This window comes from Sturnus vulgaris, assembly GCF_052056855.1.
Source record: "Sturnus vulgaris isolate bStuVul1 chromosome 33 unlocalized genomic scaffold, bStuVul1.hap1 SUPER_33_unloc_1, whole genome shotgun sequence".
NCBI classification, from domain to species: Eukaryota; Metazoa; Chordata; class Aves; order Passeriformes; family Sturnidae; genus Sturnus; species Sturnus vulgaris.
In genome coordinates, this window is record NW_028275901.1 from 103,107 (window position 1) to 128,387 (window position 25,281).

Below are 25,281 nucleotides of genomic sequence, written 5' to 3' on the forward strand. Positions count from 1 at the left end.
CTGGTGGCGGTGCGGGTGTCACCTGGGTCACGTGTTCTGTCACGTGTTGGTCACGTGGGGACAGCACCGGGGTCACCCGAGGGCCCCTCCCCCACCCAACCCCCCAAAATCTTCCTCGGGACCCCCAAACCCCAAAACCCCCCAAATCCCCCCAAATCCCCCGAAATCCCCCCAAATCCCCCCAAATCCCCCAAATCCCCATCCCGGGGTCCCCCAATCCCAAATTCCCCAAATCCCCATCCCCGGGTCCCCCAATCCCAAATTCCCCCCAATCCCCATCCAGTGTCTCTAAATCCCCCAAATCCCCATCCTGGAACCCCAAATTCTCCCAAATCCCCATCCCAGGGTCCCCAAATCGCCCCCCATCCTTGTCCCCAAATCCCAGTTCCCCATCCCTGATCCCAAAATCCCCTAAACCCCCAAAGTCTTCAAATCCCCATCCATGTCCCCAAATCCCAGAGTCCCCAAATTTCCCAGAATTTCCCCCAATCCCAACATTCCAGGCATCCAGAGACTCCGGTTTTTTTCCCGGGAATTCATTTCCAGAAGAATTTAATCCATCGTCCCCCACTCCCGGGTACAGGAATCGCCGGAAACGTCCCGAAAAACGTGGAAATAAAAAAAAAAAAAAAAAGAAAAAAAAAAAAAAAAAAAAAAAAAAAAAACAACCCGAAATATTTATCCGTTAAAATTCCTTCCGAAATCCGGAAGTTTCGGGATTCCCAAATAAAAATGGATCTTCTTTATTTCCTTTGTTTTCTACACAAATCTAGAGTTTAAAAAAGTCGGGATGAGGTGGGGGGGAAAAAAATCCGGGAATAAAACAAAGAACAACAGAGGAGGGGAGGGAAAAAAAAAAAAAAAAAAAAAAGGGAATTTGGGAAGAAAACGGAGCCGAATCCTCCCGGAATTTCGGGGATTCCCGCGGGATCTCCCGGCTCCTGCTGCCGGGGGAATTTTGGGAATCAGCAGCGGGAGGAGGGCGGCGAATCCCGTGGGATTCGAGCGGGAAAAGTGGGAATTTTGGGAACATGCAACCCCGGAACTGAGGGAATTCCGACATCTACGGGGCCACTAAAAAAAAAAACAAAAAAAAAAGCAAAAAAAAACCAAACGAAAAAACAAGAAAATCGGGAATTTACAACTCTCCGAGGGTCCAAATGTACAAAATCCACAGCGTTCCCCCCCCACCCCGGGAATTCCAGGAATTCCCGGGAATTCCCTCCCCGAATCGCCACCGGGAAAAGGCGACGCCGACGGTTCTTTGGGATTAAAAAAAGGGAATTTTTTTTCTTTTTTTGTTTTTTTGTTTTGTTTGTTTGTATTTGTTTCTTTTCCTTCCCTCCCGTTTCCCCGGGAAGCGGCGGAAGGGGCGGAATTCCGCCGGGGAATTCCCGCTGGGAATTTCCCTGTAGTGCTTGTGGCTGCCCCAGCCCCGGGGCGGCTCCAAAACCGCGGCTCTGGGGAAACCCCAGCGGCTCCTCCGGCCCCGTTTTGGTTTTTTTTTTTAATTTTTTCTTTGTTGGTTTTTAATGTGTTTGTGTTCGTTTTGTTGGTTTTGCGTTGTTTTGTTTTCCTCCCCCCCCCCCCCCCCCCCTCCTCCACCGCTCGGGATTTTTTTTTTTTTTTTTGGGGGGGGGGGAGGAAGGAAAAAAAAAAATAAAATTAAAAATAAAAAAAAAAAAAAATTTTTTTTCAGGGAGCTTCGGCCAAGGCCGGGGGCTCCGGGGGGGCCTCGCTCCTGCACGGATCCGCCTTGGAAAAATTCATGTCCAGGATGTGGCGCTGCAGGTGCCGGACCCACTCCTCCTGGATGGACAGGGGACCCTGGAATTCCACCTCGCAGAACCTGGGAAACGCAGGAATGTCAGAGAATTCCCCAATCCCGGAATGCCAGAGACGGGGGGAGCCGGGAAAAGACGGGGGTGAAGGGAAAAGGGGGGGAAAAAATGGGGAGAGAAATGGAAAAATGGGAAAAAATGGGGAAAAATGGGAAAAGAAATGGAAAAATGGGATGGGGAAAATGGGAAAAAATGGGAAAAGAAATGGAAAAATGGGATGGGGGAAAATGGGAAAAGAAATGAAAAAATGGGATGGGGAAAATGGGAAAAGAAATGAAAAAAATGGGATGGGGAAAATGGGAAAAAATGGGAAAAGAAATGGAAAAATGGGATGGGGGAAAATGGGAAAGGTGGAAAATGGGAAATGAAAAAATGGGATGGGGAAAATGGGAAAAAAATGGGAAAAGAAATGGAAAAATGGGATGGAGGAGAATGGGAAAAATGGGAAAAGAAATGGAAAAATGGGATGGGGAAAATGGGAAAAAATGGGAAAAGAAATGGAAAAATGGGATGGAGGAGAAGGGAAAAAATGGGAAAAGAAATGGAAAAAATGGGATGGAGGAGAAAGAAAGGGGGAAAAAAAATTAGGAAAAGGGGGTGAAATTCCCAAAAATTGGGATGAGAGGGAAGGGAAAGGGGGGAAAACTCCCCAGAAATGGGATGGGAGAGAAAGGGAAAAAGTGGGAAAACAGGAAAAGAGAGGAAAACAGGAAAACACCCCAAAAGAAGAATGGAAGAGTAAGAAAAGGGGGGAAAAGAATTAAAAAAAGGGATGGAACAGTAAATTGGGAAAAGTGCCCCAAAGAAGGCTGGAAAAGCTGGAGAAGCCCCTCAAAAATTGGGGAAAATCCTCCAAAAATCAGGAAAAATCCCCCCAAAATCAGGAAAAATCCCCCCAAAATCAGGAAAAAAATCCACAAAAATCGTGAAAGCCCCCCAGGAACCGGGAGAAGGCCCCGGTGCCGTTTCCCCACCTGCCCTTGAGGGTGTGGATGCTCCCCCACGAACCTGACCAGCGAGGTCTGGGGTGGGAAACACCAAAAACTGGGATGGGAGAGCGGGAAAAGAACCAAAACCAGAGATGGAAGAGGAGGGACAGGGGGGAAAATTCCCCAAAATAGGGACAGGGGAGCAGAAAAGAGTCAAAAAAAAAGGGATGGAAGACCAAAGGAAATTGGGAAAAAACACCCCCAGAAAGGCTGGAAATACTGGAAACCCCCACAAAATTTGGGAAATTCCCACAAAGATCAGGAGAAGGCCCCGGTGCCGTTTCCCCCACCTGCACTTGAGGGTGTAGATGTTGCCCACGAATTTGACGAGCGAGGTCTGGGGCGGGCGCGGCACCAGCGCGGGCACCGGGCGGGGCGGGCGCGGCTCCTGCAGCTTCCGCGGGAACTCGCCCGGGCCCGGCCCCGCCGGCGACAGCGACAGCGACAGCGGCGCCTCCAGAGCCCCGCGCCTGGCGCCGCTCGAACTCTGGGAAAACGGGAATGCGGCAGTGGGAATGGGAATGGGGGAATGGGGGGAGTGGGAATGGGAATGGGAATGGGAATGGGAATGGGGGAATGGGGAATGGGAATGGGGAATGGGGGAGTGGGGGAATGGGAATGGGGAATGGGGGAGTGGGGGAATGGGAATGGGAATGGGAATGGGGGAGTGGGAATGGGAATGGGGGAATGGGAATGGGGGAGTGGGGGAATGGGGGAATGGGAATGGGAATGGGGGAATGGGGAATGGGAATGGGAATGGGGAATGGGGGAGTGGGGTAATGGGAATGGGGAATGGGAATGGGAGAGTGGGAATGGGGAATGGGGAATGGGAATGGGGAATGGGAATGGGAGAGTGGGAATGGGGAATGGGGAATGGGAATGGGGAATGGGAATGGGAGAGCGGGAATGGGAATGGGGGAATGGGAATGGGGGAGTGGGGGAATGGGAATGGGGGAGTGGGAATGGGGGAATGGGAATGGGGGAATGGGAATGGGGGAGTGGGAATGGGAATGGGGGAATGCGGGAATGGGGGAATGGGAATGGGGGAGTGGGGCCCGACCCCAGCGCTGGCCTCAGTCCCGATCCCAAACTCCAAACCCCATTCCTGACCCCATTCCCAAATCCCATTATCTCACTCCCATTCCTATTCCCAATCCCACTCCTACTCCCAGTGCCTGCCCAATTCCCAATCCCAAACTCCAATTCCCATTCCCATTCCAGACCCTGTTCCCATTCCCAATCCCCATTCCCCTTCCCAGTGCTGCTCCCATTCCCAAATCTCAAATCCCATTATCTCATTCCAGATCCCATTCCTGTTCCCATTCTGGACCCCATTCCCACATCCCACATCTCATTCCCGACCCCAAATCCCATCCCCAAACCCCATTCCCATTCAGGACCTCATTCCCAAACCCCAAACCCCACAATTCCCATTCCCAACCCCACAATTCCCATTCCCAACCCCACAATTCCCATTCCCAACCCCCACAATTCCCATTCCCAATCCCCACAATTCCCATTCCCAATCCCCACAATTCCCATTCCCCATTCTCAAACCCCACAATTCCCATTCCCAACCCCACAAACCCCACAATTCCCATTATTTTCCATCACTCACTGCTGAAGTTGCCCCTGCTCTCCTCCACCTTCACCACGCCCAGCGCTGTCCCCAGGCCCCACAATTCCCATCCCAAACCCCACAATTCCCATTCCCAACCCCATAAACCCCACAATTCCCATTCCCAGTCCCACAATTCCCATTCCCAGTCCCACAATTCCCATTCCCAAACCTCACAATTCCCATTTTTCCCCCATTTTTCACTCACTGCTGAAGTTGCTCCTGCTCTCCTCCACCTTCACCACGCCCAGCGCCGTCCCCAAACCCCACAATTCCCATTCCAAACCCCACAATTCCCATTCCCAATCCCACAATTCCCAATCCCATAAATCCCATAAACCCCACAATTCCCATTCCCAATCCCATTTTTCACTCACTGCTGAAGTTGCCCCTGCTCTCCTCCACCTTCACCACGCCCAGCGCCGTCCCCAGGCCCCTCTCGGCTCCCTCGGGGCCCTTCCCGCACTCCCCCAGCGCCGTCTCGGCGCCGAGGCCGCCCTTGGCCAGGAAGGGCCCCGGGGGCAGGGCCAGGGCCCCGCGGGGCCCCGCGGAGCCGCGGAATTTCTTGGAGAAGGGGCGGCCCCCCTGGATGAAGCTGCGGAAAGCGCCCGCCTTGTGGGGGCGGTGCCGGATCCACTCGCGCAGGGTCTCGATGGGGGAGCCGTTCACGCACCACTCGGTGACCCCGAACTGGCGCAGGTGAGCCCGGGCGTGGCTGGCCAGGGCCTTCCTGTTCTCAAAGTAGAGCCCGCACAGCTCACAGCACGCCTCTGCTGCTGGGAGAGGGGAAATATGGGGAAAAATGGGATTAAAATGGGGATTAACACCGAGATATTGGGGTATGGGCACTGCCAGAGTGCCCCAGGTGAGCCCAGGTGAGCCCAGGTGAGCCCAGCCAGGGCCTTCCTGTTCTCAAAGTAGAGCCCACACAGCTCACAGCACGCCTCTGCTGCTGGGAGAGGGGAAAATGGGAATTATTGTATGGAAAATGGGGATTAAAATAGAGAAAACATGAAAAAAAATGGGTTATGGGCACTGCCAGAGTGCTCCAGGTGAGCACAGGTGAGCACAGCCAGGGCCTTCCTGTTCTCAAAGTAGAGCCCACACAGCTCACAGCACGCCTCTGCTGCTGGGAAACACGGAAAATGGGGAAAAAACAGGAATTTAAATAGAGAAAACATGAAAAAATAGGGTAAAAATGGGTAAAAATGGGGTATGGGCACTGCCAAAGTGCCCCAGGTGAGCACAGGTGAGCCCAGCCAGGGCCTTCCTGCTCTCAAAGCACAGCCCACACAGCTCACAGCAAGAAAATGTGGAAAAATGGGAATTAAAATAAGGAAAATGGGGTAAAAAGGGGGAATCAAAATAGGAGAAATGGGAATTAAAAGAGAGAAAATGAGAAAAAAAAAAGGGAATTAAAATAGGGGAAATGAAGTAAAAATGAGAATTAAAATGGGAATTAAAAAGAATGGGGTAATGGGAATTGCTGAAGGGAAAATGGGGTGAGGATGGGAACGGCCTGCAGAGATCCCAGCAGGGCTGGGCTGCTGGAAAAGGGGGAAAATGGGGGAAAAATGGGAATAAAATGGGAGTAATCATTGGGGTAACAGGATGGGGGGATGAACACAGAACACAACCCAAATCCATCCCAAAAGCCAACCTAAAAACCATCCCAAACCCATCCCAAATATCCCAAAAACCATCCCTAACCCATCCCAAATATCCCAAAAACCATCCCTAACCCATCCCAAACCCATCCCAAACACCCCACACACCCCAATAACCATCCCAAACACCCCAAAAACCATCCCTAACCCATCCCAAACACCCCAAAAACCATCCCAAACCCATCCCAAACACCCCAAATCCCCCGTGGCACTCACAGGCCTTGTCGTGCAGGGCCTTGGCCTTGAAGCCCAGCTCGAAGCCTTTGTGCTTGGCCTCCCAAAATCCATCCCAAACACCCCAAAAACCCCAAAAAACATCCCAAACACCCCAATAACCATCCCACACACCCCAATAACCATCCCACACACCCCAAATCCCCAGAATTTTCCACTGAGCACTCACAGGCCTTGTCGTGCAGGGCCTTGGCCTTGAAGCCCAGCTCGAAGCCTTTGTGCTTGGCCTCCCAAAAACCATCCCAAACACCCCAAAAACCATCCCAAACACCCCAAAATCCATCCCAAACACCCCAAATCCCCAGAATTCCCCCGTGGCACTCACAGGCCTTGTCGTGCAGGGCCTTGGCCTTGAAGCCCAGCTCGAAGCCTTTGTGCTTGGCCTCCCCGTGCCCCCCCAGCCTCTCCTCTGCCAGCGGCCGTTTTGGTGCCAGGAAAGCTCCGGCGTTTTTGGCTCCCAGCGGTGCCAGGGCCAGCGCCGAGCCGGGTTTGCCGGGCCTGGAACCGCCCAGCGGCGCCAGGGCCAGCGCGGGGGGCAGAGCCTTGCCCGGGGCCTGCAGCCCCGCCGGCCCTTTGCCCTCCAGCCCCTCGTCGTCGCCCGGCGCCGGCTCCAGGCCCGGCGGCACCGGAGGCTCCTTCTTGATGAGGCAGGGCTTGGATTTCTTCCTGAGGATTTCGCGCAGGGTGTCGATGGGGGAGCCGTTCACCGACCACTCGGTCACGCCCATCTGGCGCAGGTGAGAGCGGGCGTGGCTCGAGAGCCCCTTGCGGTTCTCGAAGAACTCCCCGCAGAACTCGCAGCGGATGTCGCGCACAGGGTCCGCACGGGAGGCTGGGAGGGGAGAGAATTCCAGGGTTAGAAAGGGGTGGAAAGCCCTGGGATTGAGATCTCGGGTTCCCAAAATCCCACTGGGGGAGATCAGAGTGTCACAAAAACCCCTCTGGAGGAGCTCAGAGCGTCCCCAGACATTTCTGGAGGAGCTCAGAGCGTCCCCAGACCCCTCTGGGGGAGACCAGAGCGTCCCCAGACCCCTCTGGAGGAGACCAGAGCGTCCCCAGACATTTCTGGAGGAGATCAGAGTGTCCCCAATCCCCTCTGGGGGAGATCAGAGTGTCCCCAGACATTTCTGGAGGAGCTCAGAGCGTCCCCAATCCCCTCTGGAGGAGATCAGAGCGTCCCCAAATTCCTGCGGATGTCGCGCACAGGGTCGGCACGGGAGGCTGGGAGGGGAAAATCCGGGATTAGAGAGGGATGGAAACCCCTGGGATTGAGATCTCGGGTTCCCAAAACCCTTCTGGGGGAGATCAGAGTGTCCCCAGACCCCTCTGGAGGAGCTCAGAGCGTCCCCTGACATTTCTGGAGATCAGAGTGTCCCCAGACCACTCTGGAGGGGAACTCAAGCTCCCAAAATCCTGGGATGGGTTCAGAGATCATCCCAGAGATTTGAGGATGCTCTGAGCTCATCCCTGGGATGATCTCTGAACCCCTGAAATCCATGAGATGAGCCCTGAAACCCCCCAAATCCTCAAGATAAACCCCAAAACCACGAAATTCCCGGGATAACCCCCAAAATTTCTGGGATATCTTCCCTATTTTGCCACACTCACAGAGGTTGAGCGGCGCCATCTCCTCGTGCGCAGCCCAGGCCGGGTCCGGCGGCGCCGGCGCCTCCCCGGGATGGATCCCGGCTCCTCCTCCTCCTCCTCCTCCTCCTCCAGCCATCAACTCCCGCTTGATCTCCACCCTGAGCTGGTCCTGCTTGAGTTTTTTCTGCAGGGACGGCGCCTGCAGCCCCGGGAACACTTTCCTGGCCGTGGGCGGCGGCGGCGAGGCCGCGCCAGCTCCGGGAGGGCTCAGAGGAGCCGGGACTTTCTTGGCCAGGCCGGGGGGCAGGTGCAGCTCGGGGGGAGGGCGAGGCTCCAGCGGGGCCAGGCTGGCCAGGAGGCTCTTGGGCAGGGCCTTGGGGTGGCCCGAGCGGCGGCGGGTGAGGATTTCGCGCAGGGTGTCGATGGGGGAGCCGTTCACGTACCACTCGGTCACGCCCATCTGGCGCAGGTGAGAGCGGGCGTGGCTCGAGAGCCCCTTGCGGTTCTCGAAGAACTCCCCGCAGAACTCGCAGCGGATGTCGCGGCACGGCTCCGAGCCCGAGGCTGCCAGCGGCACGCAAAGGGTTAAAAAAGGGGGCGGGAGGGGATTGCTGAGGATGCCAGCGGCACGCAAAGGGTTAAAACGGGGGGCGGGAGGGGATCCCCGAGGGTGCCAGCGGCACGCAAAGGGTTAAAAAAGGGGGCGGGAGGGGATCCCCGAGGGTGCCAGCGGCACGCAAAGGGTTAAAAAAGGGGGCGGGAGGGGATCCCCGAGGATGCCAGCGGCACGCAAAGGGTTAAAACGGGGCGGGAGGGGATTGTTGAGGATGCCAATGGCACGGAAAGGGTTAAAAAAGGGGGCGGGAGGGGATCCCCGAGGGTGCCAGCGGCACGCAAAGGGTTAAAACGGGGCGGGAGGGACCCCACTAAACCCCAATAGAACCCCATTAAACCCCAGTGAACCCCATTAAACCCCCACTAAACCCCAATAGAACCCAACTAAACCCCAATAGAACTCCATTAAACTCCACTAAACCCCAATAAAACCCCATTAAACCCACACTAAATCCCACTAAACCCCATTAAACCACACTAAACCTCAACAGAACCCCACTAAACCACTTTAAACCCCTACTAAACCCCATTAAATCCCACTAAACCCACACTAAACCCCAACAGAACCCCATTAAACCCCAACAGAACCCCACTAAACCACTTTAAATCCCTACTAAACCCCATTAAATCCCACTAAACCCACACTAAATCCCAACAGAACCCCATTAAACCCACACTAAACCCCATTAAACCCCAACAGAACCCCATTAAACCCACACTAAACCCCATAAAGCCACACTAAACCCCAATAGAACCCCACTAAACTCTATTAAACCTGGGCAGACCCTCACTAAACCCCATTAAACCCCAACAGAACCCCATTAAACCCACACTAAACCCCATTAAACCCACACTAAACCCCAACACAACCCCACTAAACTCTATTAAACCTGGGCAGACCCTCACTAAACCCCATTAAACCCCTTTAAAACCCCAACAGAACCCCACTAAACCCCATTAAACCCCCATTAAACCCCACTAAACCCCTCTAAACCCCAGTACCCCGCGTGAGACTCACTGAGGTTGAGCGGCCCGTCGTCCTCGGCCGCCCAGCCGGGCTCTGTGTGCAGCGGGCTCAGCGCCCCCAGCTTGGCCGGCCCCTTCTCCTCGGCTCCCTTGGGCGACGCCGGCAGCGCCCCCGGCGCTTTCTTGACGCCTCCGGGCGATCCGGGCTGGGCCAGGCACTTGGAGAAGCCCGGCGGGGATTTGATGGCTTTGTTGAGCGAGCCCTCGGCTTTGGGCAGCAGCAGCAGCGCCCGCGGCGGCCCCGGCTCCTTGGGCGACGCCGATTTCTTGGCCAGGGCGGCGCCGTCGGGTTTGGTTTTGTGGCGAACGAGCTCGTACAGGAGATCGATGGGAGCGCCCGAGCTCTCGGACTCGGCCACGCCCAGCTGGCGCAGGTGAGAGCGGGCGTGGCTGGAGAGGCCCTTGCGGGTCTCGAAACAGGCGCCGCACACCTCGCACGTGGTCAGGCTGGGGGCTGGAAACGGGAGAAAAATGGGAAAATTAGAGATATTTCCAAAGTCAGAATAGAGAGGAAAACCTGGGGTTAAAAATCCATTGGGATCAGCACCAGTTTTGGGATGGGAGCAGGCGCCGCACACCTCGCACGTGGTCAGGCTGGGGGCTGGAAAATGGGAGAAAAATGGGAAAAATGGGAAAATTAGAGAGAATTCCAATGTCAGAATAGAGAGGAAAACCTGGGGCTAAATATCCCTTGGGATCAGCTCCAGTTTTGGGATCAGCACCAGTTTTGGGATGGGAGCAGGTGCTGCACACCTCGCACGTGGTCAGGCTGGGGGCTGGAAACGGGAGAAAAATGGGAAAATTAGAGATATTTTCAAAGTCAGAATAGAGAGGAAAACCAGGAGTTAAATATTCCTTGGGATCAGCTCCCAATCCATTGGGATCAGCCCCAGTACTGAGATCGAAACAGGTGCCACACACCTCACAGGTGATCAGACTGGGGGCTGGAAACGGGAGAAAAAAGGTAAAATTAGAGATATTTTCAAAGTCAGAATAGAGAGGAAAACCTGGGGTTAAAAATCCCTTGGGATCAGCACCAGTTTTGGGATGGGAGCAGGCGCTGCACACCTCGCACGTGGTCAGGCTGGGGGCTGGAAAATGGGAGAAAAATGGGGAAAAAGTGGGAAAATTAGAGAGAATTCCAAAGTCAGAATAGAGAGAAAAATCTGGGGTTAAAAATCCTTTGGGATCAGCTCCAGTACTGAGATCGAAACAGGCACTGCACACCTCACAGGTGGTCAGGCTGGGAAATGGGAGAAAACAGGGAAAAATGGGAAAAAGTGGGAAAATTAGAGAGAATTCCAAAGTCAGAATAGAGAGGAAAACCTGGGGTTAAAAATCCCTTGGGATCAGCACCAGTTTTGGGATGGGAGCAGGTGCTGCACACCTCGCACGTGGTCAGGCTGGAAAATGGGAGAAAAATGGGGAAAATAGGGAAAATCAGAAATAATTGCAATGTCAGAATACAGAGAGAAACAGCAAAGGTTAAAAATCCCTTGGGATCAGCTCCCAATCCCTTGGGATCAGCCCCAGTTTTGGGATCAGCCCCAGTTTTGGGATGGGAGCAGGTGCTGCACACCTCGCAGGTGGTCAGGCTGGGAAATGGGAGAAAAAACGGGAAAAATGGGAAAATTAGAGAGAATTCAAATCTCAGAATCAAGAGGAACAGCAGAGGTTAAAAATCCCTTGGGATCAGCTCCAGTTTTGGGATGGGAGCAGGCACCACACACCTCGCAGGTTTTCAGGCTGGGGGCTGGGAAAAATGGGGGAAAAAATGGGAAAAATGGGAAAATCCGGGATAAATCCGCGGGTGAGGGGAGGAAAGCAGGAGCTGATCCCAGGGAATTCAGCACTGCAGGAAGGACACGCCCCCCTCATTAACCCCCAACGTTAATTAAACCCCGCCCAGCCCGATGGGAACCCCCGGGGAATTCCAGGGAATTCCGGGGGAATCCGGGGGATTCCAGGGAAATTATCAAGGGAATTCCAGGGAAATCATCGAGGGAATTCCAGGGCAATTCAGGGCAATTCCGGAGAAATCCTGAGAAATCCACGGAAATCTCAGGAATTCCAGGGAAATCTCGGGAATTCCGGGGAAATCCAGGGCAATGCAAGAGGAAATCCCAGGGCAATGCAGGAGGGATCCCAGGGAATTCCAGGGAATTCAAGGAGGGAATCCCAGAGAATTCCAGGGCTATGCAAGAGGGAATTCCAGGAGGGAATCCCAGGGAATTCCTGGAGGGAATGCCAGGGAATTCCAGGGAATCCCAGGAGGGAATCCAAGGAGGGAATCCCAGGGCAATCCAGGAGGAAATTCCAGGAGGGAATCCCAGGGAATCCCAGGAGGAAATTCCAGGAGGGAATCCCAGGAGGGAATCCCAGGAGGGAATCCCAGGGCAATCCAGGAGGGAATCCCAGGAGGGAACCCCAGGGCCATGCAGGAGGGAATCCCAGGAGGGAATTCCAGGAGGGAATCCCAGGAGGGAATCCCAGGGAATCCCAGGAGGAAATCCCAGGAGGGAATCCCAGGAGGGAATCCCAGGAGGGAATTCCAGGAGGGAATTCCAGGAGGGAACCCCAGCAGGGAATCCCAGGAGGGAATTCCAGGAGGGAATTCCTGGAGGGAACCCCAGGAGGAAATTCCAGGAGGGAACCCCAGGAGGGAATCCCAGGAGGGAATCCCAGGAGGGAATTCCTGGAGGGAATGCCAGGGAATCCCAGGAGGGAACCCCAGGGGGGAACCCCAGGAAGGAATTCCAGGAGGGAATCCCAGGAGGGAACCCCAGGAGGGAATTCCAGGAGGGAACCCCAGGAGGGAACCCCAGCAGGGAATTCCAGCAGGGAATCCCAGGAAGGAATTCCAGGAGGGAATTCCAGGAGGGAACCCCAGGAGGGAACCCCAGGAGGGAATCCCAGGGGGGAACCCCAGGAAGGAATTCCAGGAGGGAACCCCAGGAGGGAACCCCAGCAGGGAATTCCAGCAGGGAACCCCAGGAGGGAACCCCAGCAGGGAATTCCAGGAGGGAACCCCAGGAAGGAATTCCAGGAGGGAATTCCAGGAGGGAACCCCAGGAGGGAACCCCAGGAGGGAACCCCAGGGGGGAACCCCAGCAGGGAACCCCAGCAGGGAACCCCAGCAGGGAATTCCAGGAGGGAATCCCAGGAGGGCAGAGCTCACCTTTGGAGTCCTGGGGCTCGGCTTTGCTGCCGGGGGGCTCCGGGGACACTTTGGAGCCCAGGCGGGGGGGGGGCGGCTCCAGGGCCGAGCTCTTCTTGGCCATGGGGGGAGGGGACGACACCTCCATGGCCACCAGGTCGTCCTCGTCGGGAGCCAGCACTGCGGGGGGACACGGGGGGTCAGCGGCTGGGGTGGCCCGGGGGGGGGTTCCGATGGTTTAGGGGGGATTTGGGGTGACCCAGACGGGTTTGGGGTGACCCAGACGAGATTGGGGTGATCCAGGTGGGATTGAGGGTGATCCAGGTGGGATTTGGGGTGATCCAGGGGGGATTTGGGGTGATCCAGGTGGGGTTTGGGGTGATCCAGGTGGGTTTGGTTTAATCCAGGTGGGATTTGGGGTGACCCAGGGGGGATTTGGGGTGATCCAATTGGGTTTGCTTTAATCCAGGTGGGTTTTGGGGTGACCCAAACTGGTTTGGGGTGATCCAGGTGAGATTTGGGGTGATCCAGGTAGGTTTGGTTTAGTCCAGGAAAGGATTTGGGGTGATCCAGGTGGGATTTGGGGTGACCCAGGTAGGATTTGGGGTGATCGAGGTGGGTTTGGTTTAATCCAGGTTGGTTTTGGGGTGACCCAGACAGGTTTGGGGTGATCCAGGTGGGATTTGGGGCGACCCAGATGGGCTTGGTTTTATCCAGCGAGGATTTGGGGTGATCCAGGTGGGTTTGGTTTAATCCAGGGAGGGATTTGGGGTGACCCAGAGAGATTTGGGGTGACCCAAACTGGTTTGGGGTGATCCAGGTGAGATTTGGGGTGATCCAGGTAGGTTTGGGTTAGTCCAGGAAAGGATTTGGGGTGATCCAGGTGGGTTTGGTTTAATCCAAGTGGGATTTGGGGTGATCCAGGTGAGATTTGGGGTGATCCAGGTGAGTTTGGTTTAATCCAGGTGGGTTTTGGGGTGACCCAAACTGGTTTGGGGTGACCCAGGTGGGATTTGGGGTGATCCAGGTGGGTTTGGTTTAATCCAGGGGGGGATTTGGGGTGATCCAGAGAGATTTGGGGTGATCGAGGGGATGTGTGAGGGGTCCTGGAAGGATTTGTGGGGTCGCAGGGTGGTTTGGGGGGGGATCCAGAGGGGATTTGAGGTGAGACAGAGGGGATTCGGGGTGATCCAAGCAGGATTTGGGATGATCCCGGTGAGATTTGGGACGTCCCAGGTGGGATTTGGGATGTCCCAGGTGGGATTTGGGATGTCCCAGGTGGGATGTGGGGTGTTCCAGAGAGATTTGGGATGTTCTGGGGGAGATTTGGGATGTTCCAGGTGGGATTTGGGATGTTCCAGAGGGATTTGGGATGTCCCAGGTGAGATTTGGGATGTTCCAGAGGGATTTGGGATGTCCCAGGTGAGATTTGGGATGTTCTGGGGGAGATTTGGGATGTCCCAGGTGGGATTTGGGATGATCCAGGTGGGATTTGGGACGTCCCAGGTGGGATTTGGGATGTTCCAGGTGGGATTTGGGATGTCCCAGGTGGGATTTGGGATGTCCCAGGTGGGATTTGGGGTGTTCCAGGTGGGATTTGGGATGTTCCAGAGGGATTTGGGGTGTCCCAGGTGGGATTTGGGATGTCCCAGGTGGATTTGGGGTGTCCCAGGTGGATTTGGGGTGTCCCGGGTGGATTTTGGGGTCTTCCAGGGGTGATTTGGGGACAGACAGTGCCAGGTCTCCCTGCAGGGAGGGGACAGGGACAGTGCCAGGTGCCACCAGGAGAGGTGACAGGACAGGGACAGGGACAGGTCCCTAAGGGGCAGGACAGGGGTGGTGGCATCGGGGAGGAGACACGGAGAGGTGACACGTCCCGGCAGGGAGGGGACAGGGTGGTGGCCCGTCCCGGCAGGGAGGGGACAGCACAGGGGTGTGACAGGTCCCTGAGGGGAGGGGACACTGACAGGTGACACGTTCCCAAGGGGACAGCACAGGGGTGGTGGCATCTCCCAGCAGGGAGGGGACAGCGCCAGGTGCCACCAGGAAAGGTGACAGGTCCCTAAGGGGAGGGGACAGGGACAGGGACAGGTCTCTAAGGGAGGGGACAGGGGTGTGACAGGGCCCTACGGGGTGGTGGCATCAGGGAGGGGACAGGGTGGTGACATCTCCCAGCAGGGAGGGGTCAGGGGTGGTGGCATCTCCCAGCAGGGGACAGGCCAGAGATGGTGACAGGTCCCTAAAGGGGAGGGGACAGGGGTGGTGGCATCAGGGAGGGGACACAGAGAGGTGACATCTCCCTGCAGGGGACAGGACAGGGCGGTGGCATCAGTGAGGGGACAGGGTGGTGGCATCAGTGAGGGGACAGGGTGGTGGCATGTCCCTGCAGGGCACAGGACAGGGGTGGGGACAGGTCCCTAACGGGGAGGGGACAGTGAGAGGTGACAGGACACGGTGGTGGCATCTCCCTGAGGGAGGCCAGGTCCCTGCGGGGAGGGGACAAGGCGAGGTGGCAGGACAAGGGCCAGGGATGGGCTGGGGACATCCTGGGGACACCCAGAGTTCCTGGGGACATCCTGGGGACATCCCGAGGTGCTCTGGGGGACACCCCGGGATGCTCCAGGGGACAGGGCTGGGGACACTCCGGGATTCTCGGGGGGACATCCTGGGGACACCCCGGGATGCTCCCGGGGACACGCCGGGATTGTCTCGGGGACAGGGCTGGGGACACCCCGGGACTCTCCCGGTGCCCGGACCGGCCGCCCTCGCCTCCCCCGGGCTGGGATCCGCGCTCCCGCTCCGAGCGAACCGAACCGAGCCGAGCCGAACCGAACCGAGCCGAGCCAAGCCGGGCTGCCCGAAGCGGGCCCGGAAATCCCCGAGCAACTCCCGAAGCCTCCCGAGGAGGCCTCGGCCGCTCCCGGAGCGCGGGCCCGGGCCCCGAGCGGGAGCCGCATCCCGGGGGTCCCGCAGGGACAAAGCGGGGCCGGGACAAAGGAGGAGGGCGGCGGCTCCGCGGCCGAGGCCTCCCGGAGCCGCTCGGGGCCGGGGGGGCTCCAACACCGCCCGGCGCCGCCGCTCCGGCCCCGCCGCGAGGGAAACCCGTGAGGGGCGATTGGGGGCGGTGAGGGGGGGGGGGGCCGGGAGCGGCGGGGGTTGGGTGGGTGGGGGGGGGGGGGGGGGGGGCGCGGCGGGAGCGGCGGATTTTGGGGAGGGGGGCGGCGAAAGGGGCGCTCACCCGGCTCGGGCGCGGCCGGGGGGGGCTCGGGGTCGCCGTCCCCGCCGCGGTCGCGGTCGCGGGGCCGCGGGGGCCGCCGCCGCTTTGGTGACTTTGGGCGGCGGGGAGGCGGCGGCAGAGGCCGAGGTGGAGGCCGCCATCTTGGGCACGGCGCACGCGGGGCGGCCGCCAGGGCAGAGCGGAGAGCGCCGAGAGCGGAGCGGGGACAGCGGGCAGGGGAGACGGGCCGAGAGCCGAAACATCGATCGGGCACCCGCACGGCGGAATTGGGGGGAAATTGGGAATTTTGGGGGATGAAATGGGGGATTTCGGGGGGGAATTGGGAATTTGGGGGGATAAAATGGGGGATTTTCGGCGGGGAATTGAGAATTTGGGGGGATTTTGGGGGTAAATTGGGCATTTTGGGGGATAAAATGGGGAATTTCGGGGGGGAATTGGGAATTTGGGGGGATAAAATGGGGGATTTCAGGGGGGAATTGGGAATTTGGGGGGATTTTGGGGGTAAATTGAGCATTTTGGGGGATAAAATGGGGGATTTCGGGGGGGAATTTAGAATTTGGGGGGATTTTGGGGGTAAATGGGGAATTTTGGGGGATAAAATGGGGGATTTGGGGGGTAAATTGGGAATTTGGGGGTAAAATGGGAGATTTCGAGGGGAAATTGGGAATTTTGGGGGGTAAAATGGGGTATTTCGATAAAGAATTGGGCATTTGGGGGGGTAAAATGGGGGATTTGGGGGGTAAATTGGGAATTTTGGGGGGTAAAATGGGGGATTTCCGGGGGGGAATTGGGAATTTGGGGGGTAATTGGGCATTTTGGGGGGATTTGGGGGTTAAGTGGGGAATTCTGGGGGATAAAATGGGGAAATTCGCGAGGGAATTGGGAATTTTGGGGGGTAAAGAGGGGAATTTGGGGGAAATTGGGAATTCTGGGGGGTAAAATGGGGGGTTTCGGGGGGCAATTGGGAATTTTGGGGGGAATTGGGGAAATTTGGGGGGGATTTTGAGGAATTTTAGGGGAAAAGGGGGAATTTGGGGGGGAAAATTGGGAATTTTGGGGGGGGGAAATTGGGAATTTTGGTGGGGGAATTGGGAATTTGGGGGATAAATACAATTTGGGGAACTCTGGGGGGAATTTGGCAGGGAAAAAGGGGGAATTTGGGGGGAATTTGGGGGGATCTGGGTATGGGAATTGAAAATATCCTGGGTTTTGTGGATTTGGGGATTCAAACATCCAGGCTTTTCTGGATTTGGAATTAAAATATCCTGGATTTCCAACGGCAAATCCCCAAAATCCCAAACCATGGATCCAGAGGGGCTCCTCCTTCAGCCACAAAATCCCAAATTTACCCCAAAACCCCCAAAATCTCCATTCCCAGGCCGATCCCACAGAATTCCTGATGCTTTTCCAGGATCAAATCCCCAAAATCCCAAATTTATCCCAAAATCCCAATCCCTGAGGACACTAAACCCTAAATTTATCCCCCAAAATCCCAAAAACCTCCAAAATCCCAAGCCCTGATGACACCAAACCCCAAATTTATCCCAAAATCCCAAGCCCTGATGACACCAAACCCGAAATTTATCCCAAATCCCCCAAAATCTCCATTCCCAGGCTGATCCCACAGAATTCCTGACGATTCTCCAGGATCAAATCCCCAAAATCCCAATCCCTGATGACACCAAAATCCCAAATTCATCCCAAAATCCCAATTCCTGATGACATCAAATCCCAAATTTATCCCAAAACCCCCAAAATCTCCCAAAATCTCCATTCCCAGGCCGATCCCACAGAATTCCTGACGCTTTTCCAGGATCAAACCCCAAAAAAGGACACCAAGATCCCAAAATTATCCCAAAATTCCCAATCCCTGGTGACACCAAATCCCAAATTCATCCCAAAATCCCAATCCCTGAGGCCACCAAACCCCAAATTAACCCCCCAGACCCCCAAGCCGCCCCCCAGCTCTCGGGCAGGGTGGGAATTTGGGGAATTTTGGGGATTTTGGGGTCACTCACCGTCCCTGTAGGGCTGCAGGAGCTCGGCCCCGGCCCAGCCCGGCGCGAACGGCGACGCCAACTTCCGGTGGGGATCCCGGGGGGGGTCCCGGGGGGGATCCCAGTGAGGATCCCGGTGCTGATCCCGGTGAGGATCCCAGTGAGGATCCCACTGAGGATCCTGAGGATCCCGGTGATCCCAGAGCTGATCCCGGTGTGGATCCCATTGCTGATCCCAATGTTGATCCTGGTCTGGGTCCCGGTGATCCCAGTTTGGATCCCGGTGAGGATCCCAGTTTGAATCCCGGTGATCCTGGTGATGATCCCGGTGAGGATCCTGGTGCTCCCGGTTTGGATCCTGGTGTGGATCCCAGTTTGGATCCCGATGCTCCCGGTTTGGATCCCAGTTTGGATCCTGGTGCCGATCTTGGTTTGGCTCCCGGTGCTCCCGGTGAGGATCCCAGTGATCCTGGTGCCGATCCCGGTTTGGCTCCCGGTGCTCCCAGTTTGGATCCCAGTTTGGATCCCGGTTCTCCCAGTTTGTCTCGCGGTTCTCCCATTTTGCCTCCCGGTTGTCCCAGTTTGTCTCGCGGTTCTCCCAGTTTGTCTCGCGGTTGTCCCAGTTTGTCTCGCGGTGCTGCTCCCATTTTGCCTCCCGGTGCTCCCAGTTTGTCTCCCGGTGCTCCCAGTTTGGATCCCGGTGCTGCTCCCAGTTTGTCTCCCGGTTCTCCCAGTTTGTGTCCCGGTGCTCCCAGTTTGTGTCCCGGTTGTCCCAATTTGTGTCGCGGTGCTCCCGGTGCGGCTCGCGGTGCTCGCGGTGCTCGCGGTGCTCGCGGTGCTCGCGGTGCTGGGGATCGCCGGGGGACGGGGCCAGCGCCCGCAGCAGCGCCGGGTGCTCGCAGGAGGTGGCCAGGAGCTCCTTGAGGATGTGGATGGGGGACACGGTGAGCTCCCAGTTGGTGATGCCGAAGTCGCGCAGGTGAGCGCGGGCGTGGCTCGAGAGCCCGGCCCGAGTGTCGAACCCCGCGCCGCAGAACTCGCAGCGCATCAGGCTGAACGTGCCCGGGTCAAAGTTGGCCACTGGAAGGGAGCACAGGTGGTCAGGGCTACCAAAACACACCAGGATCCCAAAAATCCCCATGAAAATCGCAAAAAACCCCACCCAAAATGACCAAAAATCACCAAAATCCACCCCATGAGGCTGAACGTGCCCGGGTCAAAGTTGGCCACTGGAAGGGAGCACAGGTGGTCAGGGCTACCAAAACCATCAGGATCCCAAAAATCCCCATGAAAATCGCAAAAAACCCCACCCAAAATCACCAAAAAATCACCAAAATCCACTCCATAAGGCTGAACGTGCCCGGGTCAAAGTTGGCCACTGAAAGGGAGGACGGGTGGTCAGTGGTGGGAGCTGGGCTACCAAAACCATCAGGATCCCAAAAATCCCCATGAAAATCTCAAAAAACCCCACCCAAAATGACCAAAAATCACCAAAATTCACCCCAAGAGGATGAACCTGCCCAGGTCAAAGTTGGCCACTGGAAATAGGGACAGGTGGTCAGTGGTGGGAGCTGGGCCAGCAAAACCATCAGGATCCCAAAAAAATCCCACAAAAAACCCACCCAAAACCCACAAAAAACCACCAAAACCACCCCAAAATCCTCCCCATCAGGCTGAACGTGCCCGGGTCAAAGTTGGCCACTGAAAGGGAGCACAGGTGGTCAGGGCTACCAAAACACACCAGGATCCCAAAAATCCCCATGAAAATCGCAAAAAACCCCACCCAAAATCACCAAAACCACCCCAAAATCCAACCCATCAGGCTGAACGTGCCCGGGTCAAAGTTGGCCACTGAAAAGAGGGACGGGTGGTCAGTGGTGGGAGCTGGGCCACCAAAACCATCAGGATCCCAAAAAAATCCCACAAAAAACCCACCCAAAAAACTGCAAAGAGGGATGGGTGGTCAGGGCTACCAAAAAACACCAGGGTCCCAAAAATCCCCCAAAAAACCCACCCAAAACCCACAAAAACCCAGAAAAAAACACCAAAAAATCACCAAAATCCACCCCAGGAGACCTTTGGAAAGAAGGAATTTGGTACAAAGTCATTTTGGAAAGCAGGAATTTGGCACAAATTCCCTCTGGAAATCAGGAATTTGATAGAAACTCCCTTTTTAAATCAGGAATTCTATACAAACTCCCTCTGGAAACCAGGAATTCTGTACAAACTCCCTTTTCAGAGCAGGAATTCGGTACAAACTCGCTCTGGAAACCAGGAATTTGGCACAAACAACTTTTGAAAAGCAGGAATTCTGTACAAATTCCTTTTACAAAGCAGGAATTTGGCACAAACTCCCTCTGGCAATCAGGAATTCTATACAAACTCCCTCAGGAAATCAGGAATTTGATACAAACTCCCTTTTTGAATCAGGAATTCTATACAAACTCCCTTTGCAAAGCAGGAATTCAGTACCAACTCCCTTTTCAGAGCAGGAATTTGGCACAAACTCCCTCTGGAAATCAGGAATTCTGTACAAACTCCCTCTGGAAATCATAAATTTGGCATAAACTCCCTCTGGAAATCAGGAATTCGATAGAAACTCCCTTTTTAAACCATGAATTCTATACAAACTCCCTCTGGAAATCAGGAATTCTGTACAAACTCCCTTTTTAAATCAGGAATTCAGTACCAACTTCCTCTGGAAATCAGGAATTCTGCACAAACTCCCTTTTTAAATCAGGAATTCAGTACCAACTTCCTCTGGAAATCAGGAATTCGATAGAAACTCCCTTTTTAAACCATGAATTCTATACAAACTCCCTCTGGAAATCAGGAATTCGATAGAAACTCCCTTTTTAAACCATGAATTCAGTACCAACTCCCCGTGGAAACCGGGAACTCGGTACCAACTACCTTTTTTCTTCTTTTTCTGGAAGGAGAATTTCTGCTCGATGGCCTTGACCTGCTCAGCGGAGATGAAGTGGCGCACGTTGTAGCTGACGCCCACGCGGTTCAGGTGGCCGCGCACGTGGTTGGCCAGGCCGATGCCGTTGTGGAAGCGGTCGGGGCAGTAGGGACATTTCCTCTCCTCGTTCCTCAGCATGGTGGCCTCGGAGCCCAGCAGCTCCTCCAGCTCCAGGGGACCCTCCAGGGGCGACTCCAGCAGCAGAACGTCCAAGGGGAGCGGCTCCTCCGGCGCCGCCTCCCGCGCCGCCGCCTTCTTCTTCTTCTTGGGCGGCTTCCCCCGAGGCCTCTTGGGCGCCTTGGGGTGCGCGGCCGCCTCGTGCAGCACCACCAGGGGCACCATCATCCTCAGCTGCCGCTGCTGCTCCTCGCTGCCCGTTTCTGCGGCCCTCAAGGCGGCCCCGAAGGTTCTCTTGAGCTCCAGCGCTGCCCGCGGCACGGCCACGCTGCCGGCGCGGCCCGGCTCCGGCTCCTCCTCCTCCTCGTCATCGTCGTCCGGCGGCCACGAGGCCCGCGGCTCCTCGGGGTGGCCCCGGAGGTTGTCCCCGTCCCCTTCCAGCTGTTGGGTGGCCGCTCTCTTCCTCAGCTGCTGCAGGGCCGAGTGGGAATAGGATTTGGGCGAGGAGAACCCGGCAAAGGCGGCGTTTGCTTGGGAATAAGGCGCCGCCTTCCTGGCGTGCTGGAATCCCTGCGGCTCCTTCTTGGCGGCTCCGTTGCTCTTGTCCGACCTGGGATGGGCCGACCCGAAGGAGGGATCGTAGAGGGACGAACTCTCCCGGCACGGAGCAGGGAAACGCCGCTCGGTTTTGCCGAAAAACTCCACGGCGGGCCGGGCGGGGCTGTAGGAATCGCGGCTGGTGCCGGGCTGGTTGGGGTCGTCCTGGAAAGCGTCGGGCTGCCAGGACAGGTGGGAGTGGGCGAACCTCAGGTGCTCCTTGAGGATGAGCTCGTTGGGGGCCGGGAAGCCGCAGAGGACGCAGGCGCTCGGAGCTTTGCCGCCCGGCGCCTCCTCGGCGCGCGGGGCTTTGTAGAGGCCGTGCCCGGCGCCGTCCCGGAGCTCGCCGAAGAGCCCCGAGCTCCTGGAGCCCTGCTCCTTCCTCTCCTTCACGTGCATCTTGGCGTGCTGCACGAAAATCTTGGAGGAGTTGGTGCCGAAAACGCATTTGGGGCACTGGAGCCGCGCCTCGCGCCCCTCGTCCGGGAACTCGTTGAGTTTCTGGATCTCCTCGATGATTTTCTCCCGCGACTCCTGGTGCTGCCTCTTGTGCCGCTCCAGCGCCGCGGCGTCGCCGAAGGCCCAGCCGCACTCGGCGCAGCAGAAGCGGCAGCGGCCGGCGGCGTCGGCGCCGCGCGGGGCGCAGCCGCGGCTGTGCTGCAGCGTGTGCTCCAGCAGGTGCTCGCGCCGCCGGAAGTAGATGCTGCACTCGATGCAGGTGAACACGCCGGCGGCGTCGGCGTCGTCCCGCCCGTGCCGCGGCCCCCGCGCCTCGGCCGGCTCGTCCAGCAGCACGCCGCACACGTAGGGCGCGCTCACCTCCGGCGCCGGCTCCGGCAGCAGCCGCTCCACCGAGTCCTCGGCGTTCACCGTCCACGATTGTTTGCCCACCGCGTCCGCTTTGGGCGGGGCCCACTCGGGCGCGGCGGCGAAGTCCGGCTCGGCTCGGGCCGAGGCGTCGCTTTTGGCCGGCAGCGATTTGCGGAACGCCGGGAACGCCGAGGCGGGCGCCGCGTCCGGCGCCGGGAGCGGCTCCTGGAAAGCCGGGCTGGGGCTCGCGGTGGCCCTGGAGATCCACTCCAACCTCTGCACGCCCCTCCTGCTTTGATCCGGCTGCTCCGTGCCGAGCCCTTCCGCTTGCTTTGGTTCGTTTTGGGGATATTCCTCCTCCTCCTCCTCCTCTTCCTCCTCATCCTCCTCCTCCTCCTCGTCCCGAGGGCCGGGCTGAGGCTCGGCAGGCTCCTCGTGCTCGGCGCGCAGCCGGAGCGCGGTGACGCCGCGGGGCTCCCGGCACGGTGACGGTGACGCCGGGCGGTGCCGGCAGCCGCCCGGGGGCTCTAAAGTGCTTTGGTCCACGCCGGACGCGTCCCAGGACACGGCCACGGCCACGGGAACGGGCACGGCCACGGCCACGGCCACGCCCCGCGGCTCCGGCCGCAGCAGCGCCCGCGGCAACACCGGGGACTCCTCGGGAGACGGGCTGGAAGGGAAGGCGGGGGTGAGAAACTGGGATTTGGGGAAGGGGAAATGGGAACTGGGGTGAGAAACTGGGATTTGGGGAAGGGGAAATGGGAACTGGGGTGAGAAACTGGGATTTGGGGAAGGGGAAATGGGAACTGGGGTGAGAAACTGGGATTTGGGGAAGGGGAAATGGGAACTGGGGTGAGAAACTGGGATTTGGGGAAGGGAAAAAGGGGAAATGGGATTGGGGGGTGGGAAAGGGGATTTGGGGAAGGGGAAATGGGAACTGGGGTGGGGGGAAAGGGGATTTGGGGGGGGAAAATGGGATTTTAGGGAAACACAACTGGGATGGATCCAAGGGAACTGGGGTGGATCCAGGGGAACTGGGATGGAACTGGAATGGAACTGGGATGGAACTGGGATGAACTGGGATGAACTGGGGTGGATCCAGGGGAACTGGGTTGGAACTGGGATGAACTGGGGTGGATCCAGGGGAACTGGGTTGGAACTGGGATGAACTGGGATGAACTGGGATGAACTGGGGTGGATCCAGGGGAACTGGGTTGGAACTGGGATGAACTGGGGTGGATCCAGGGGAACTCACATAAGCTGTGTCCGGTGAGGCGCGGCCGGGACGGCTCCGGACAGGGCGGGGTCGGGGTCGGGCTCGTCTGGAAAACACGGAAAGCGCCGCGCTCAGCCAACGGGGACGGCGTTTTCCAAGGAAAAAAAAAAAAACATTCCCGGCACAGCCGGCGCCGCGGCTCCCGCCGGGATCGGTGCCGGATTGGCGAGCCCGGCAAATGGATCAGAGCTCCTAAGGAGGGGAACGGGGAGGCCCCGGGGAGATCCCAGAGATCCCACAGATCCCAGAGATCCCACAAATCCCGTTATCCCACAGATCCCACAGATCCCATTATCCCAGAGATCCCAGAGATCCCATTACCCCACAGATCCCAGAGATCCCAGAGATTCGTTATCCCACAGATCCCATTATCCCAGAGATCCCACAGATCCCGTTATCCCACAGATCTCTGTTATCCCAGTTCCAAAATTCTGTCCCAGTGGCAGCGAGAGTGGTTGGGTGGTCGTTGGTGAGTTGGTGTCCAACCAAACCCAACCCAACCCAAACAAACCCAACTGAACCCAACTGAACCCAACTGAACCCAACCCAACTCAAAGCAACCCAACCCAACTCAACCCAACTCAATCCAACTCAACCAAACTAAACTCCACTCAACCCAACTGAACCCAACCCAACTCAACCAAACCCAACCAACCCAACCCAACTTGACCAAACCCAACTCCATCCATCCAAACCAAACCCAACCCAACAAAACCCAATTCAAACCAACCCAACACAACTCAACCCAACCAACCCAACCCAATCAAACCAAACGAACCCAACCCAACTCCATCCATCCAAACCAAACCCAACTCAACCCAACCTAACCAAACACAACCCAACAAACCTCAACCCAACTCAAACCAACCCAATCCAACTCAACCAAACCCAAGCCAACAAAACCAGCCCAACTCAACCCCGGGGTTTCCCGCCCCGCACGGCGCGGATTTGGGGTCGTATCCAGCGCCGTGGGGAATTCCACGATGGAAACTTTCAGCCATGGAATAATTAAGGTTGGAAAAGAAGAATCACGGAATGGTTACGGCCGGAAGAGACCTCCAAGATGGAGCCCAGCCCTCACCAGCAGCACGAGACACCCAAAAATTGGGAGTTTTGGCACCGTCGGAGCCGTTTGACTCCCAAAATGCCTCTGGAAAGGCGGGGAAGAGGGAATTCCATTCCCACACCCATCCTGACACTGAACCCATCCAACGACCCCAAATTTGGCTCCTCCAGCCCCAAGGACCAGCCAGGGCGGGCCCAACCCAAGCACTGGGCAGGAAGGAGAAAAACAGGGAAATTCCAGGGAAAAAAGGGGAAATGGAAATTGTTGCCTCTTTCAAATACGACCCTGAATAAATTCCCACAGAAAGCTGGGATTGAGCCAGGCCCATGGATCGATCCTGGAATGTCCCCATTGGACACATGGATCCATGGGAGATCCGGTGACGTCACAGGATTGATCCCAAATGGATCCTGGGTGTCCCTGGGTTGATCCCAAATGGATCCTGGGTGTCCCTGGGTTGATCCCAAATCCATCCTGGGTG

At 56.9% G+C, this 25,281-nt stretch overlaps 2 protein-coding genes across 2 annotated transcripts; both read right to left on the reverse strand.

The window, feature by feature from the left end:
* Nucleotides 1-1,498: 1,498 nt before the first annotated feature.
* WIZ (WIZ zinc finger) lies at nt 1,499-24,103 on the reverse strand. Its single transcript, XM_088157434.1, is given in 11 exon segments — nt 1,499-1,849; nt 3,121-3,293; nt 3,295-3,317; nt 4,826-5,224; nt 6,675-7,181; nt 7,958-8,500; nt 9,570-10,031; nt 12,756-12,914; nt 17,991-19,049; nt 20,883-23,154; nt 24,095-24,103. Coding segments are annotated over 11 exon segments (5,760 nt in total). The 3' UTR covers nt 1,499-1,695.
* Nucleotides 13,137-16,112, reverse strand: LOC148219543 (uncharacterized). The gene is made up of 2 exons (XM_088157444.1): nt 15,973-16,112; nt 13,137-14,440 (listed from the first exon to the last, which is right to left on the reverse strand). Exons 1-2 carry the CDS (start codon nt 16,110-16,112, stop codon nt 13,444-13,446), a joined length of 1,137 nt encoding a protein of 378 aa, XP_088013570.1. The 3' UTR covers nt 13,137-13,443.
* Nucleotides 24,104-25,281: the final 1,178 nt, after the last annotated feature.

What these genes read in the sequence shown, in the direction of transcription:
- LOC148219543 (XM_088157444.1), bottom strand. Translation starts at nt 16,112, where the DNA reads ATGGCGGCCTCCACCTCGGCCTCTGCCGCCGCCTCCCCGCCGCCCAAA. An exon ending in CCCGGCCGCGCCCGAGCCGG is followed by an intron (nt 14,441 to 15,972) that starts GTGAGCGCCCCT and finishes CACCCCTGGAAG; the next exon opens with ACCCCAAAATCCACCCGGGA.